The 17132-nt window shown below is 37.1% G+C and overlaps 1 protein-coding gene and 1 long non-coding RNA gene across 3 annotated transcripts in view; one reads left to right on the top strand and one right to left on the bottom strand.

The window, feature by feature from the left end:
• The window catches only part of efhd1 (EF-hand domain family, member D1), a 24125-nt gene that overhangs the window by 2680 nt on the left and 4313 nt on the right, over window positions 1-17132 (bottom strand). Inside the window, exons 2-3 of one of the 2 annotated variants that reach the window (XR_015508376.1) lie at window positions 7107-7254; window positions 292-805 (exon numbers count right to left, since the gene is read on the bottom strand). Coding sequence is in view for 1 of the 2 variants with exons in the window: in NM_001305594.1 (NP_001292523.1) it covers window positions 671-805; window positions 7107-7254 (283 nt within the window). In the remaining variant the exon portion in view is untranslated. The remainder of the gene's footprint in view (window positions 1-291; window positions 806-7106; window positions 7255-17132) is intronic. The other variant, NM_001305594.1, reaches the window with a different exon arrangement.
• Window positions 16830-17132, top strand: part of LOC147833750 (uncharacterized) — a 12310-nt gene continuing 12007 nt past the window's right edge. The window contains exon 1 of the long non-coding RNA XR_015509872.1: window positions 16830-17106. This is a non-coding gene — a long non-coding RNA (uncharacterized LOC147833750). The remainder of the gene's footprint in view (window positions 17107-17132) is intronic.

Below are 17132 nucleotides of genomic sequence, written 5' to 3'. Positions count from 1 at the left end.
GTTCACTGTACTCAAATGGCCTCCAGTCACCAGATCTCAATCTAATAGAGCACCTTTGGGATGTGGTGGAATGGGAAATTCACATCATGGATGTGCATCTGACAAATCTGCAGGAACTGCATGATGCTATCATGTCAATATGGACCAAAATCTCTGGGGAATATTTCCAGTATCTTGTTGAATCTATGCTATGAACGATTAAGGCTGTTCTTAAGGAAAAAGGGGGTCCAACACGGTACTAATAAAGTGTACCTAATAAAGTGACCAGTGAGTGTATTTTCTAACATCAACTAAGTATAAATAATCTTTTAAAGCATTTACTAATCATAGTTCCAAAAAAATCCAGATTCATGTTTGTCAGCAACTGAACTGACATTATTTAACTTATATAAAATTAACTAATGTCAAGACGTAATAAATGTATCACTAATTGTTGTTCATGTTAGTAAATACATGAACTAATGCACCACTGTTTTAAAGTTTGTTTTCTACTGTACATCCTTTATTCCTGCAGTAGGCTGCATTTAGTATAACCACATTTGCTGCAATTTCATTCTGTAACTTTCATGCGGTTACACAGTATGACCACAAGAGGGAAGACTAAGTCCAATAATACTCTTTCTGAAGCGCATGCGAGCAGTGTACGTCCATGCAGCAAAACTGGACAAACCTTGGCCTCAAAGAAGTCTCTGGCTCCCAGAACTCCTTCAGTGGACACGTCGATCTCTGACAGCCGAGCCAGAGCCATGAGTCCACTCTCCTCCTGCAGCTCACCGGCTGCGGCCCGCCGGAAAATCAGCAGAAACTGACACACACACACAAATACAAAAAATATGAACAACAATCTATAAAGATACAGGTTTAATTATGTTTGTTTCATCATTGATATCATTATTACACTAAATGTCAGAAAATATAATAGGCTACAAGTCTATTTTGGCAATTCCTAACTCACAAGCACACACATACACACACACACACACACACACACATACATACACATGCAACTTATGGCAGAAAAATGTTTAATGTACATTGTTGTGTGTGATCATTCGTGTGCTGCCACCTTCTGATATAAAATAGAAAATTCAGGGGAAATTGTGATGCATTTTCCACACAACTTGCCTTTAAAAACATCAAAATGTTACGTTTTTGAAAAAATACAGTGACTTATGCCTCATTCACACTAGCGGTGGCTTTGTAGCTGGCTGTTGCTCTGGATGGCGATCTGCTGCAACACAGGTCTGTGTAGGTCTACAGCTGGGGTGGCCAATCCTGTTCCTGGAGATCTACCTTCCTGCAGATTTCAGTTGCAACCCTTATCAAACACACCTGCCTGTAATTATCAAGTGGATTTCAGGTCCTAATTAATTGGTTCAGCTGGGTTTGATCAGGGTAGGAGCTAAACTGTACAGGAAGATAGATATCCAGAAACAGGATTGAGCACCCCTGGTCTACAGCATGGAGAATACAACTGGCCTCTGCAGGAGCTGAGAGAGGATCATGTGAGCTTTACTGCTGCTCTAAATTGGCTGTCACTTAAGAAAGTCGCTCTTCATTTACATAAAGTTGAATGTTTGCTCACTGTTGCTCGCATAGACGGAGGTCGTCGGAAGTCTCTCACACTTTGTTGAAATGAACACTTGTTGTTTTGCCCCTGTGAGTCGCTTGAAGTGTGATTGAGGCTTTAATGAGTTTATAAAGTTAGTTAGTTAGTTAGTTTCTCATCTTTTATACCATAGTTATAATAAATATCAAACATATACTGCAAAAAAGGCTTTTCTTGCTTAGATTTTTTGTCTTGTTTCTAGTCCAAATATCTAAAAATTCCTAAATAAAGAAGAATTTTCTAGACAAGCAAAACATATTTTCTTGTTTTGAGAAATAATATGCCAATATTAAGTGAGTTTTTTTTTTAAAACAAGCAAAATAATCTGCCAATGGGGTCAGCAAAACAATCGTACGTCAAAAGAAAAAACAAGATTATCTTGCTGACCCCATTGGCAGATTATTTTGCTTGTTTTAAGGAAAAACTCACTTAACATTGGCACATTATTTCTCAAAACAAGACAATATGTTTCACTTGTCTAGAAAATGTTTCTTCATTTAAAAATTTTAGATATTTAGACTAGAAACAAAACAAAAAATCTAAACAAGAAAAGCATTTTTTGCAGTGTGATACGAGTCAATTTCGATCAGTCTTAACTTACAAACTCACACACAATTTATAGCAGCAAAACACCCTAATGTGCATATTTTTTGTGTGTTCATTCATGTGCTGCCATCTTCTGGTGTAAAATAGAAAACAAAATTTTGCACACGACAAAGCTTATTTATAGCAGCAAACGCTTTGGGTGCACTCACACTATGCAATCCAAACCGTTCCCAGGCACATTTCCTAATTCGTTAAAGAAGTGTGAGTGCTCTTGTAGCAGGTGCAAAACAGAAAGGTAAAAATGGTTGTTATTTTGTGATTCCACTTGTCATGACCATATTTGGGGTTTCCTGTCTCCATGTTGATTTGGGTAGTGCGTGCGCTTTGCTTCTCCCCAGTCTGCATGAGATTCAGCAGCAGTAGGTCACACAAGTGTATGCAGTGACTTAACGAGTGTCATATTCTGTTTAACTAATGAATCCCGATGAATGTAATTGTATGATTGTGATCTAAGGCATGGTTGTGATGTATACACAGCGGCTAGGAGATTATTTCTCATTATTTTTTGTTCTGTTTGTTATTTTTCTCTCGTAGTGCGAGTGAATACATCACTACTCTGTTAGGCTGCACAAGTCCTCTTATATGTTCCTTCATGTTATCCAGAATAAACGAGGACGTGATATAAAGGCAAACATTCGTATGATGTGTCAGTGATTTTAACACAATGCAGAAAACATTACGATACACTCTGAATCGGGCTCAGGCGTGGTTCAGTTGGCCGCTTTGGTGCTCAGGTGCGGTGCGCTTGTAGTGTGAGTACAAAGTGTACCTGATTCTAAAACTGAAGACAAGACGAGACTTTTAAGGGGCTGTTTCATATGGATTCATTAATCATTCTTACTTTAATGAATGCAAACTGTCGTAGATTATTAAAGATGCAAACCCCTCACTGCACGACAGCTGCACCTTTAGCAAACCTCCTAATTCCTGCACTATGAGGACTTTATGGTAGTTTATGAGTCTCAAAACATTCTGATCTGTTCGGTGAAATATTTGACAGCGTGTCACAGCATCACAAACCACTAAAACAATATAAAGAAATCTTCACTGTGCTGAGTGAGAGCACTTCTGTTCTGTTAAACTGAACAGCGCATCATCGATGACGTTTTGGTCCCCATATCATAAGGAATACGAGATACACACACACACTCACACACACATACTCATACACGCACAGAGGCACGCACACACTTCAAGTGGCTGGAAGGTTATCAGCATTTCATAGGAGGAAGCTTTTCTATGCTCTTCTAAAAATAAACATTAAAGAATCAAAGTCTATGTCAGCACATAATCCATGAGTCGAGCTGTTTTTATTTACTGTGATATGTAGCAAACAGTAAAGTGTGTCTTTTATTTCACTTGTCTGTAGATCGTATGCAAACATGAGTGATTTCATTCAGAGGAAGGGAGAGGACAAACCAATGACCTCATATCAGGTTTCCCCTCATTTTCTGCACAATCGTGTGTGTGTGTGTGTGTGTGTGTGTGTGTGTGTGTGTGTGTGTGTGTGCGTAATCTTATCCATGTGGAATGTCTGTCCAATCACAGAGTCAGAGCCTCGTCTGACACACAACAGACTGACTGTATTGAACACAGCTGCACTGACACCTGTTTGTGCATCTGTGATTGTGTGTGTGTGTTTGTGTGTGTGTTTGTGTGTGTGTGTGTGTGTGTGTGTGTGTGTGTGTGTGTGTGTGTTTCTCCTCTTATGATGAGCTTCTTCCCCCCCAAAAAGGTCTAAATAATGTCTATTTTATATCTATATCTTTTACAAACCTTGAACTATTAGCTTCTAGTAACTGTAATAACATTTGTAGTTTCTCTATATTTATATTTTTATAATTTTCTATCAAATTTTTTTGGATAGGTAAATATTGTTTAAATTATGTATGAAAAAAAATTACGGCAAGTTCAAAATAGAGTATGCTAAAATGAAGTATGTTAATATTAGTAAATACACTCACTGGACACTTTATTAGAAACACCTTACAAGTACTGGGTTGGACCCCCTTTTGGCTTCAGAACTGCCTTAATTCTGTGTGGCATAGATTCAACAAGGCCCTGGAAACATTCCTCAGAGATTTTGGTCAACATTAATATGACAGCATCACACAGTTGCTGCAGATCTGTCAGCTGCACATCCATGATGTGAATCTCCTGTTCCACCACATCCCAAAGGTGCTCTATTGCAGTGTCTCTTAACTGGTGGGTCGTGACCCACTTCAGTGGGTCGCAGAGTTTGTGGTCAAAAAAACAAAAAAGTATAATTTTTAAATTATTTTTATTTTGAAATTATTTTGAAAAATCTATTTTGTAGATTGGTCTACCTCAATAAACACTGTCTCGGTTACAGTTGGTTCAGAATGCAGCTGCCAGATTGTTAACAGTAACTAAGAAAAGAGATCATATCTCCCCAATCCCTGCCTCATTGCACCGGCTTCCTATAAAACTCAGAGTTGATTTTAAGATCTTTCTTTACACATATACAGCATTGCACAATTCTGCCCCGGTTTATATCTGTGAACTTATTAGGCCGTATACAGCTTGTAGGCCATTAAGGTCCTATGATCAGTTTCTTCTGACTGTCCCTCGGTCTCACTGCAAGTCAAAAGGTCGGATCGAGTTCAAACACTATAGAATACACAACGTGTCACTCGTATAAGTAAGAATAGGGAAAAATGTAACGGTCAGTATAGCAAATGAAGCCTGCCTTCTAGTACAGGAGCCAATCAAGACACAGTTGTTTAATGTTATTGGTGATTCCTAACTTGAAATTCAATGGCTAGCTTGGCAAGCAATTTTGGAGAATTTGATGTTTCCCCATTCAGACAGAATGCCCGAGAAGATGGCCACAGAGTGAAATGACTTGCCTTAAAAGGACTTTGTCAAGTTTTCTGTGTTGTGGCCCCAATGCTCTGGAACAGTGGCTGCATCCGAAACTGCATACTTCTATATTATACAGTACGCTAAAATCAGTATGCGAGCCGAGTAGTGTGCTCATAGAATTCATAGAATCAGTACGCGAGAAGAACCCGGATGACTTACTACTTCCGGCGGGATTCTGAAGTGCGCATTTCATGCACGCTGCGCTATCCCATAATGCCCCGCAAGAGAATTCATGTATGGAAGTGAAGCGACGCATCTTACGCAGGTAGGTCACGTGACCATAACAAAATGGCGGATGTAGTACGTCCGTATTTCATTCATACTTTTCACATTCATACTGTATAGAACATACTTTTCTAACGGCCGAGTAGTATGTTTAAATTCAAATGCAGTACCTCCTGAGTAGTAGGCGGTTTCGGACGCAGCCAGTGTCCCTCTCAACATCAGGATTACTCCATTATTGGATACTTTTAAATCCAATTTAGAGACATATTTTACTACCTTGCCTTTAAGTGATGCATTCATGTTATTTTATATCTGTATTTCAGTTTATATATATTTTTCTTATATTTTAAATACAAGTCTATATTTTCTTTTAGATTTATTACTGCAAAGCACTCTGGATCAACTGCGGTTGTGTAAATTTGTGCTTTATAAATAAAGCTTGCCTTGCCGTGCCTTTGCCTATACTGTACAAGCAATTCTATCCACTTGCACCAACCCTCATAGGAAACAATCTGCATTTTGCATTTTAAAAATACCTCACACTAAATAATGTGTCTCATTATTTAAATACACACACATACATCAAATTTCTAACATATATATCACCACCCTTCTTATATACTAGTTGTCAACATGCATGTTAGTGGTCTCTTTGCTTTCCAAGTAAATCTGAACTCCAGTTTCATCCCATTTTATCATCCACCACGTGTAAATCAGCTTATGTGCCTAAATGTGATTGATTTTTCAGATTTCGCGTGAATCCCCATATCAGAGCTGTAATCAGAGCTGTAATCCCGTCAGAGATGTTATCTGGTACACAACTAACAGAACTGTGCTGTGAGAGGATCACTGGAGTCTAACGCAGTTCACAGAAAGGTAATCTCTCAAAAAGATTCAATCACTAGATTCAATCAGCATTCGAGGACTATGACAGATCGGGTTCAGCAAGAACACACACTAGGCATGGGATGATGGGAACAGGTTTCAAGGTTTACCACAGTTTGGAAAAGTCAAGGTTTTAAAACTGATAACATTGATAAAAGTTTCAAAGTATATGCAAGTTGCTGTTTTGTTGTCAAAGACTATTTCATTTTAATTTTTAGGGCAACACAGTATGTCCAGCAGCAAAGGAGCATCCAAATCAAGAGCTACTGCTCCAGCAAGCATCACAAGCATGCTATTGACCTTATTCTAAAATGCGGAAGTGCGCTGGTTTTCGCGATTGTCTTAGAACTTCCGTTTCAGTTGCCTATGGGAGAAATGACTAGAAATACTAAACGGCAAAAAACGATCAAACTACTTGCTCTACAAACAAATGCTTGCATGACTATACAGACCAAGTAGAATAATATAACAAGGAAATATCAGTTTGCAACATCAAACAGCGAAACGAGCAGTTTTTAACGTCTAAAAATGAATGGAAATGAATGAGACCGGAAGTCTTGTGCCAAAAAGATTGAAATGGCAGCGCCCACTTGTCCACGGAGAATAAGGTGAATACTGTACACTTGAACAGTACAATGGCTTTACTTTACATCCAAGGAAAAGAAGGATATCCAAAGAAGCCTTTTCGAGATGTAATGAAATCTGTGTTTTTGAAACTAATGAAGACAGCAGACGTTAATAATTTGAATTATTTAGCCTGACATGTTTACTGCTCCAAAATATTTAAATATTTTTTATCCAGACAATTAAAAGGAATATATTTTAGAGCAAACACACACACACACACACACACACGAGAGAGAGAGAGAGAGACATATAAACAGTTTGTTCATACCTCTCTGTAGCTGAGTTTGCCATCGTAATCTTCATCCACCTCCTTGATCATGTTTTTCAGGCCAAGGTGAGTCTGTGGAGCTCCGAGCTTCTCCATCATCAGCTTCAGCTCCATCAGGTCAATGAAACCGTCTTTACCAGAGTCAAATCTACACACAAGCATACACAAAAACTATCTTAGTACACTAAAAATATAGTTCTGTCATGGTTCACACTAGGGATGCCAGTGATTAATCAATGCTGATTCAGTTTTGATGATCTTTTTAAGATATGGGCAGCACAGTGGCTCTGTGGTTAGCACTGTGGCCTTACAGCAAGAAGGTTGCTGCTTTGAGTCCCAACTGGGCCAGTTGGCATTTCCGTGTATGTTTCTTCCCGTGTTGGCGTGGGTTTCCTCCAGGTGCTCTGGTTTACTCCACAGTCTAAGACTGCGCAATAGGTGAATAAGCTATAGGTGAATTAAACAAAGTAAATTGGCTGTTGTGTATGATTGTGTGTGAATGTGAGAGTGTATGGGTCTTTCCCAGTACTGGGTTGCAGTTGGAAGGGCATCCGCTGCGTAAAACAGGTGCTGGAATAATTGGCGGTTCATCACTTTTTTGTGTAAAGAGCTTAGAGAATTTAAGAATGATGATTAGCATGCATAAATCCTTGGATACATTTGGATACATTTTGCCAGTGATTAATCCATGCTGATTCAATTTTGATGATCATTTAAATCAATACGTCTAAATGATTTTAGATATTGTATGTTTTATCTATGTTTCATGTTTTATATGAAATGCTCTACTTTTATTGTTATACAAAATACGTTTTGCATCTGTATCTTTTTAGTGTAAAGTGCTTAGAGAATTAAGTTTTGAAAGGTGCTATAAAAAATACATGATCATTATTATTATTATTATTATTATTATTATTATAATTATTAAATGATGGTTGATTAAGAATGGTGATTAGCATGCATAGATCACTGGATAAAGACTCATTTATTGTTCACACTAGGGATGCAAGTCAATAATTCTTGCTGATTCAATTATCCTAATCGTAATCTAAATTATGGTTAATCAAGCACGATCATTAGTATGCATAAATCATTAGACGTCATTAGCATGTGCCGTTTTGAAATGCGCGAGAGCTCCATGCAAAATAAGTACAGCAAGTACAAGGGAAAAACTAAGTGAGCATTTTAAAAAATATTCTACTGTGTTTGGAGGGGGAAAAACTAAATTGTGTATCAGTTTACCTTCTAGGATTGTATTATTGTGTTATGCTGGCTGTGTTGCGTCTGCTGTTGACAACATTGTCAGATCATTAATAATCTGACATAAATTAGCTTATTAATCGATCTCAACTGGTACTTTTAGCTCATGTGGTATAGAAGTAATGGAATTTTGAGGTAGTAATCTAAAAAGTGATCAGAATGCATGATCTAAAATAAGTAACCTATTGATTACATTACTAAATACATTAATCAGCAATCAGTAACAGACAATGCAATCAAGAAAAGGTACAGTGAAACTGTAGATTGGCGTAATTATGCGGAAGTTTGCATAAACTGTATTTTAGAATATATTAAAACAGAAAAAAAAACGATCATTTAAATTGTAATAATATTTCAATATCAGTATTCTTGATCAAATAAATGCAGGTGATCATAAAGGCCCATGCACATTGGGATATTAGCTTGTGCTGATCGGCAATGTTACGACTAGACAAAGGATACTAATATGAACGTAATGGCTGGTATAAACAGGTCATAAGTTAAAAAATAATAATAAAACAAAACACCTCAAGTCTCTTTTTTCTATTTTGACACAATAAAAAGTGGTTGAACAATGAGAGTTACGCTTTTTCCTTTGATTTTCATGGCTTGTAACTTCTGCCCAAACAAATGGATAGGGGTTTTGGGCTCTGTAGTGGATGAGGTCAAACTGAAGTAAAAAAAAAAAAAAAAAAAAAAAAAAAAAGCTTAAAAGCTAAATACACATGGATAAAGCATGAGGACGACTATTGCAACAACCACAAGTTTTACATGTTCAATGTGCTTATCGCCAGTGAAAGCTTGGTTATGACGAAATAAATAGTGAAAAATGCTGTTGATAGCCATGAGCAAAAATCATTCCTTTAAATTACACCTGTCGCAATAATCAATATATTTGCTTGGTACACCATTTTTGGTGATGCAATGTGTAAAACCTATCACACAAAACCAAATGTTTTGCTAAAAACTACTGAAGGTTTGAAAGAACTCTGTCACCACTGGCTTGCTTGGTTTGGGTCTTGTGGAGCTGCGCATTGATGAATTTGCTCTTCAGTGTTTGGAGTTTCAGCAGTGAAAATTAAAACCACACTAAACTGAACGGAACTAAACTGAACTTCATCTCCGAAATCTGCACGGACACTGTTTCAATTTACTAAAACATCTACGTTAAGCTGCTCTAAAACAATCTACATTGTAAAAGTGCTATAGGAATAAACATGCATTGAACCCATCTTAATAAACAGTTTAAAAGCTGCAGTCAACTTCCATGACATTATAAAAATGGCAGAACTTCACGAATAACATTAAATAAAATTTTGACATAATAACACTTTACATTCTACATTAGGGGCTCTATTTTGACGGTCCATGCGCAGAGCGCAAAACGCAGGGCACAAACGCTTTTAGGGCGTGTCAGAACGCATTTTTGCTAATTTAAGGACGGGAAAACCTGCTTTGCACCAAGGCGCATGGGCTAAAAGGGTTGAGTTTATTTTCTTAATGAGTTATAGGTGTGTTTTGAGAATAAACCAATTAGAGTCTCATCTCCCATTACCTTTAAGAGCCAGCTTTGTCGCGCAAGTCTGAGTGGAAAAAAATGAGCATTTCACAAGCAAACTGTTAACAGTTAACAGTTTTTTAACAGAAAACTGTTAAACAGAGCATCTACTGTGTGAGAATGAAAGATAATGGAACTACTTTCACTTTCGCTCTTGGATAGAAAAACCTTTACGCACAGACATCAATTAGTCTATAAATAAATCATTTTATTTGTTAAGCGCAAATATTCGTTTCAAAAATATTTCTAAATTCAGTTATAATTTCCAGCAAACAAATAAATGAACAATAATCAGAGTTCAGAGTTATATCCTAAAACTGCTGTGACCCATATGGTCTAAAACCTGACAGGTGGGCAAATCTAAGCTTGTTTTTAATAAAACAAATATAAATATGGATATAATAAATAATACTGCTAATAATAATAACATTATACAAAATCAAATTGTTATGAATGAACTGAAAAAGCCTCCCGAGATGAAGAAGACATAAAAGCAGTGTTTTTCATATTTATGTAGGCTAGAAAATAATATGTTTTGTAATATTTTAATCCTTTATATTTATATTCTTTATCTATTCTTATTATATCCTATATATATCCTTAATATTTAAATTTTTTCATATGTAAAGATATTTGCCTATTGCTCTCTTGTGCGTATTAAGCAGTGTGTAAGCGAGGCGCAACTCTGCGCCGGAGTTTAGACCGGGTTAGTTTTAGTCTAATGAAAAATCTATTATAGTTTCTCAAAATAGCAACGCGCCAGCGGTCCGCCTCAGAACGCCTTCCTGTTTAGACCAGAACACCTATGGGCGCACAAATGAGCGCAAATGCATTTGCTCTTTAAACAGCGTAGAGCAACGCCTCAAAACGACTCTTGCGCCAAGCTGAAACTACCAAAAGACTATTGCGCCGCGCCTTGCACCACACTGCGCCGGGTGTATGATAGGGCCCTAGGTGTTAAAGTTTATATTAGGATATTTGAGTAATTTACATCAAATATCAGAATCTAAATAGCCTTCAGAATAAAAGGTTTTGGCTCTTGGCATGGTTTATCCCTATTTGCATTATTTAAAATGCTGTTGGATAACTAATATATATAATCAGCGACATCAAGTGGTCTTAAAATTACAACAACATCACTTATCACATTATTTTCTGTAACAAAATATTGCACAACTTTTTTATTATTATTATAAATGGCCTACTCTACATATTTAAAAAATAAACGATAAAAAAAATCTTACCAACGAAACATTTTGAACACTAGTGTGCTGCTTTGGATTAAATTATGAACGCATACTGCATTCCAGCATCGTTCAGCTCATATCAGTCAACTAGCAACACTTAACAGTGACTGCTGACATGGAGGTTTATCCAGAGGGAGGGCAGCAGATCAGCAGGAGGAGAGTGATGGAAGAAACAGCAGGAAAAAGAGCTTCTAACAGAGGAGAGTATTTATAGCGGCTCGCCAGCTGTTGCCACACCAACCCGCAGAAGAGAGAGAGAGAAGGTGAAAGAGAGAGAGAAGTGTTTGTCTGAGATTGCAGGAGCGGGCACGAGTTTCTATTTTAACTTGAGTGATGCTTTTAGAAAGTGCATGTTCTGCTTGTGCTTGAAGAAGTACAGGTGAGCATCTACTTCTCCTCATAAATCACCAATGAGATGCCATTTTATTCAGGAAAATGGAGAACGTCTAAGAGACTTCATCGATTTTTCTGCAGATGTAAAGGTTACCCTAATCTAGTGTGATCTCAGTTAAATCTCAAAATCTGTATATTTACACCTGGAAGAAAGGTTTCGGTCAATCAGATAACAAACAGATGAGAATAACACACTCCTGTTCACTGTATATATGTTCACTTGCACTTTAGTCACTTTATTGATTTTGAGTTCAAGTTAGACAAGTTTAAGTCAAGTTGCTTTATTGTCATTCCTCTACCTGTGTTGACATAAAGAGGAATGAAATGTCATGTCTTGCAGGACCATGGAGTTACATAAATAAACAATTATAAATATATAAAACAATGCCGGGGTGGCACGGTGGCTCAGTGGTTGCCATTGTCGTCTAAAAGCAAAAAGGTCGCTGGTTCGAGTACCGGTTGGACCAGCTGGCATTTCTGTGTGGAGTTTGCGTGTTCTCCCCATGTTGACATGTGTTTCCTCTGGGTGCTTCGGTTTCCCCCACAGTCCAAAGACTTCTGCTATAGGTGAATTGGATGGACTAAATTGGCCGTAGTGTATGAGTGTTTGTGAATGAGACTGTGTATGGGTGTTTCCCAGTACTGGGTTGCATCTGGATAGGCATTCCACTGCATAAAACATGCCGAAACAGTTGGCGGTTTATTCTACTGTGGCGAACCCTGATAATTCAGGGACTAAGCAAAAGGAAAATGAATGAATAAAAACAATGGCAGACATAAAAGACATTTTAAACATTACATAGCATAGGCGTAATCTACTATACACTGTATAAAACAAATACAGTAAAAATACGAAGAATGTACTGGCAGAAAATTACCGGCACATTTATGTTTTTTACAGAAATTTCCTTTTTCTAGTAAACAAATAATTCTGTAAAACTTCCGTAAAAAACAGAAAATATACTGGTAATTTTCTGCCAGTACATTCTCAGTTTTTTTTTAACGTAATTTCCTTCTTTAAAAAAAAAAACGGGAAGATTCCGTAAATTTACAGTAAATCCTCAGTAAAATTTACTTTTTTTCTGTTAAATAATTATACAGAAACTTCAGTAAACTTTAAATAGAAACATAAATTTGTAAAAACACTTTATCCCTAAAATTTTGCTAAATACATTAAAAGATCATTATAAGGCCAACAAACTATACATATACTATAAATACTTAACTTTAAACATGTACAAGCATGTTTAACATCAAACAGAACTATATTGCGCGATATATTGTGCAAAAGAGGTAAAGAAATTAAGTAGTGCAACATGATTGTGTGGTAATTTCACAGGTAAACATTGTTATCTTATTCAGTCCTTGTAACGTGGAGTTTAAGTAAAGTGTCTGGTGCATATGGAGAAAAGAGTTTTTTTCGAGGGGAAAGTCTATATGGTTGAGTGTATTTAGGAAATTTTCGGGGGCCTGTTCCATGATGGTGGCTGAACAAACTCAGGATTACAGGATAAGTTTCAAGTTTACTAAACCAAATCAGTGCAATCAGGCTTTGTGGATACCTTGATGCTGGTTAATAGCTTTCACTGTTAACTCAGGTATGATCCTGAGTTTGTGAGCGAATGTAGGCATAAAGACGGACATCAGAAGCAAACAGCCTTCAGCCAAGATACAAAAGATAAAAACAGCTGTCCATGAAAGAAAACAGCTTAATTAAAAATAGCTTAAATTAGCACAAGTGAAGTTGTCAAGTCTGAGTCGTGTGTTTGAAAAGTTACAAGCTTAGTGTCAGCCTTTTTAATTGAATAAATTAGCATTTTTGGAGCTTTTTAAATATGTAATTTGCACAAATACATTTGTTTGTTGATAATGTGTACTGAGTATACCAACACTGAGAAATCTAAGCTCATATGTAATCATTTTGAAAGCTTTATCTTCTGATTTAATAAAAGAACAGAAAATAAAGCTTTAAATTGCATCTGTATTTAAAAGAAGCGCATATTAATTTAAATTGTACATTTTTGTAGAATTAATCTTATTGGCAAACTAAAATTCTGCATGTCTAACTGATTACAGATATAATAATTAATAATTATAATAAATAATTATTGATGATTTGGTTTTTAAAGGGTTTTACTAAACAGTGACCTCTAATTTGAAGCAAAAGACATGAAAATGAGGCTTTATTGCATCAAAGATGTGTCAATATCCTCACAAGTGATTGTTTGAATATTAGTTTGCGATCATTAACACCCCAGAATGGTGTTAAAATTACAATAATATCACTTATCGCAATAATTACTGAGAAAATAAAATGCAAAACATCACTTTTTTTATGAATGGCATATATAAGAGGCTTCAACAGCACAAGAAATATTAATGAATTAAATCATCTTTCTTCAGCTTAGTCTCTAATTCAGAGGTCAGCAGAATGAACCACCTATTCCAGCATATGTTGTATGCAGCGGATGCCCACACCAACACCGGGAGAACACACAAACTACACACAGAAACGTCAACTGGCCCAACTGAGACTCTTCTGCAACCTTCTTGCTGTGAGACAACATTGCTAACCATGTTGCCCACAAAAAAAATGATCTATCACAAATTTTTGAATACTAATGTGCTGTATTTACTACTTTGGATGATTTCATCAATGCAAACGGCATTGCAGCACCTTAAAGCTCACCAAGTATTTTAAAATAACAATGAAATTGTTTTACACTTTGTATTTTAGTTGTAACATCAACATTAGCTCATGAGCTTTTTAGAAATACACTGTTAGTGCTTCTCAATCATTTCTGCATGTGCATGTTTTATTTCTCCTGTGGTATTTGAAGAGAAACCTCTGAAACAATGTAAACTTTTTATCAGTCTCTTTCATAACGTCACTCTGAATGGCCATCTAATCTCACCTCCTTTGCTCATTGTTTCTGAAAGGTCATTAACAGCTCAACCCTTACTGTTAATGTGCTGCATAAAGCCCTTCAATTTATTCACTCAGCATCCTTTTTTTCTTTCTCTGGCTACGTCTACAATAATCCAGAGTCTGCAAAGCAGGAATCAAAGCAATTTTTTTTTACTTTGAAAAACCTAGAATACGACATAATTCATTTTCACACTTTTTTGTTATGTATATAATTCTACATGTGTTAATTCATAGTTTTGATGCCTTCAGTGTGATTCTACAAATTTCATAATCATGAAAATAAAGTAAACTCTTCGAATGAGATGTGTCCAAACATTTGGTCTGTACTGTGTGTTTATTCACACACACACACACACACACACACACACACACACACACACACACACACACACACACACACACACACACACACACACACACACACACACACACACACACACACACACAAACACACACAGGCCACTTTATTAGGTACACCTGACCAACTCCTTGTTAACGCAAATTTCTAATTAGCCAATCACATTGCAGAAACTCGATGCATTTAGGCATGTAGACATGGTCAAGACGATCTGCTCCAGTTCGAACCAAGCATCAGAATGGGGAAGAAAGGTGATTTAAGTGACTTTGAACATGGCATGGTTGTTGGTGCCAGATAGGCTAGTCTGAGTGTTTCAGAAACTGCTGATCTACTGGGATTTTCATGCAGAACCATCTCTAGAGTTTACATAGAATGGTCTGACAAAGAAAAATGATAATGTGAGCGGCAGTTCTGTGGGTGCAAATTTATAGAAAGGCAACTGTAACTCAATTAACACTTTTGTACTTTTTAGGTACTAATATGCACCCTTGAGGAATTAATATAGACCTTTTAGGTACAAATTTGTAACTTTCGAAAAGTTACCACCCCAGTGACAGCTCACGTAGATTTATTTCTGAGAGTGTTTCTAACTACAGCTCCAGAGGTGTAGTTGCAAGTGCACAAGTTTGCGCCACAGTTCGCAATTTGCGAATGTTCGTTGGAACGATGGATTTGGGAAACCTGAAATTAATGTATTATGTTTGTAACGAAAGAACTTGCGATCTTAGTTGGCCTCTTGGGATTAGCTAATCACAACATTTTAAATCACGATTGCAATTCGAATTCAAATAATCGCGCAGCCCTAAAAACGGCAAAATTTTTCAAAAGCCTCCATTTTCACAGTCCAGAATGCAAAAAAAAAAAATGTATGCAATATGGAAAGCATTAGGGATGCAAAGATTATAAGTTTTGGTTGTACGATTATAGTCAAAGCAATAATCTCGCTTCACGGTTATCATGATTTTTAGCATTCATTGATTTCAAAACCCCACTTGTTTAAAACTAAAATTATTTTAAATTTGGTTTTGTAGTTCGGGCCTAACTACATATTTGTTGCTTTTTTAAAAGCTAATTTGATTGACTATATAAAAATCAGTGGATATTATTGATGCATTTATTGGGTAAAATTGCTACTTTTTAGACCCAGTGCCAAAACTATCATGGCACTGCTGCTTCAGTGATGCTCACGCTGTTTCTGCATGCAGTATAAAAGCTCTAATCTGTTAACATGGACGCCAAAAAAAAAAAACATGCGCTGCTCACGCTTACGGTGTAAACAGGCTTGAGTCTGTTAATCTCGATTAATCTCAGCTGGCGGATCAACACTCGCCACATGATCACTCTCATCAGCCATTATTTGTTAGTGGGTTTGTAAACCCTTTGTACTTTACTTTGCTTCTTCCTTAAACTTCAGACGTATGCAGTTCCCGCGGTCACAAAAGCCCCATGTCATTTTAACTAGGTGCGCCTGAAAAGCGTGAATGCGTTACGTGTGTGTGCTTCCTTTGCAAATAACGAACTTGAACGAGCTTGCCTTAATTAATAGCCTTAGTCATAGTCAGTTCACTGTGCGTGGTTATTAGTCTCGGTGTACAAACTAGCTCACAGTTGGCATAACTTTGTCTAGTTGCTGCAGTTTTGTTTCGTGCAAAACCACAGGGTTGAAAAGCCTTCACGATAATTAACCGTGACGAATTAAATCAGGGTTAATAGTGAAACCGGTTAATCATCGCATCCCAAGACAGCGTTTTCAAAAATTAATTTCCTAAAAGCACTGTCTCAGTGTGGACTGAAAGCCGAAACGGAGAGGAACAAATACGCATTTTTAAAGTAAAGCATATTAGTGAGCACACGGCCTGTGAAGGATGCTTACCAAGACATGCTCACACTCGCCCCGTCCTGATTAAAAGACAACTGTGAATCTGCTGACCACAACAGCAACTGCTTTCAGCAACTGGCAACACACTCCTACACACCCGGCAGTGAAATGTGTGTGGATGCACGAAAACACAAACTGGCCTGACGTAATTGCGGGTGCGAGGCATGTGTTTGTGTGTGGACGTTCGCTTTGTCCTCTCTGGTTTCCTGCTGTGGTATTTATAGATGCCAAGGCTCGGGGCACAGATTCAGCTATAGAGCCTGGCATTCAGAGCACTGCAGTCCAGTACAAAGGCTGACCCTGGATCTGTCGTGAACTGCAGATACGCTTATGAGAAGCCTTTGTGAGCTACTGTACTTGAAGCGGCATGAAGGAGGTAAGGGTTAATAAAGCTGACCTGCT

Source organism: Danio rerio, chromosome 15 (genome assembly GCF_052040795.2).
Source record: "Danio rerio strain M-AB ecotype USA chromosome 15, GRCz13ab, whole genome shotgun sequence".
Classification (NCBI taxonomy): Eukaryota; Metazoa; Chordata; class Actinopteri; order Cypriniformes; family Danionidae; genus Danio; species Danio rerio.
This window is presented reverse-complemented; position numbering and strand designations above follow the sequence as displayed.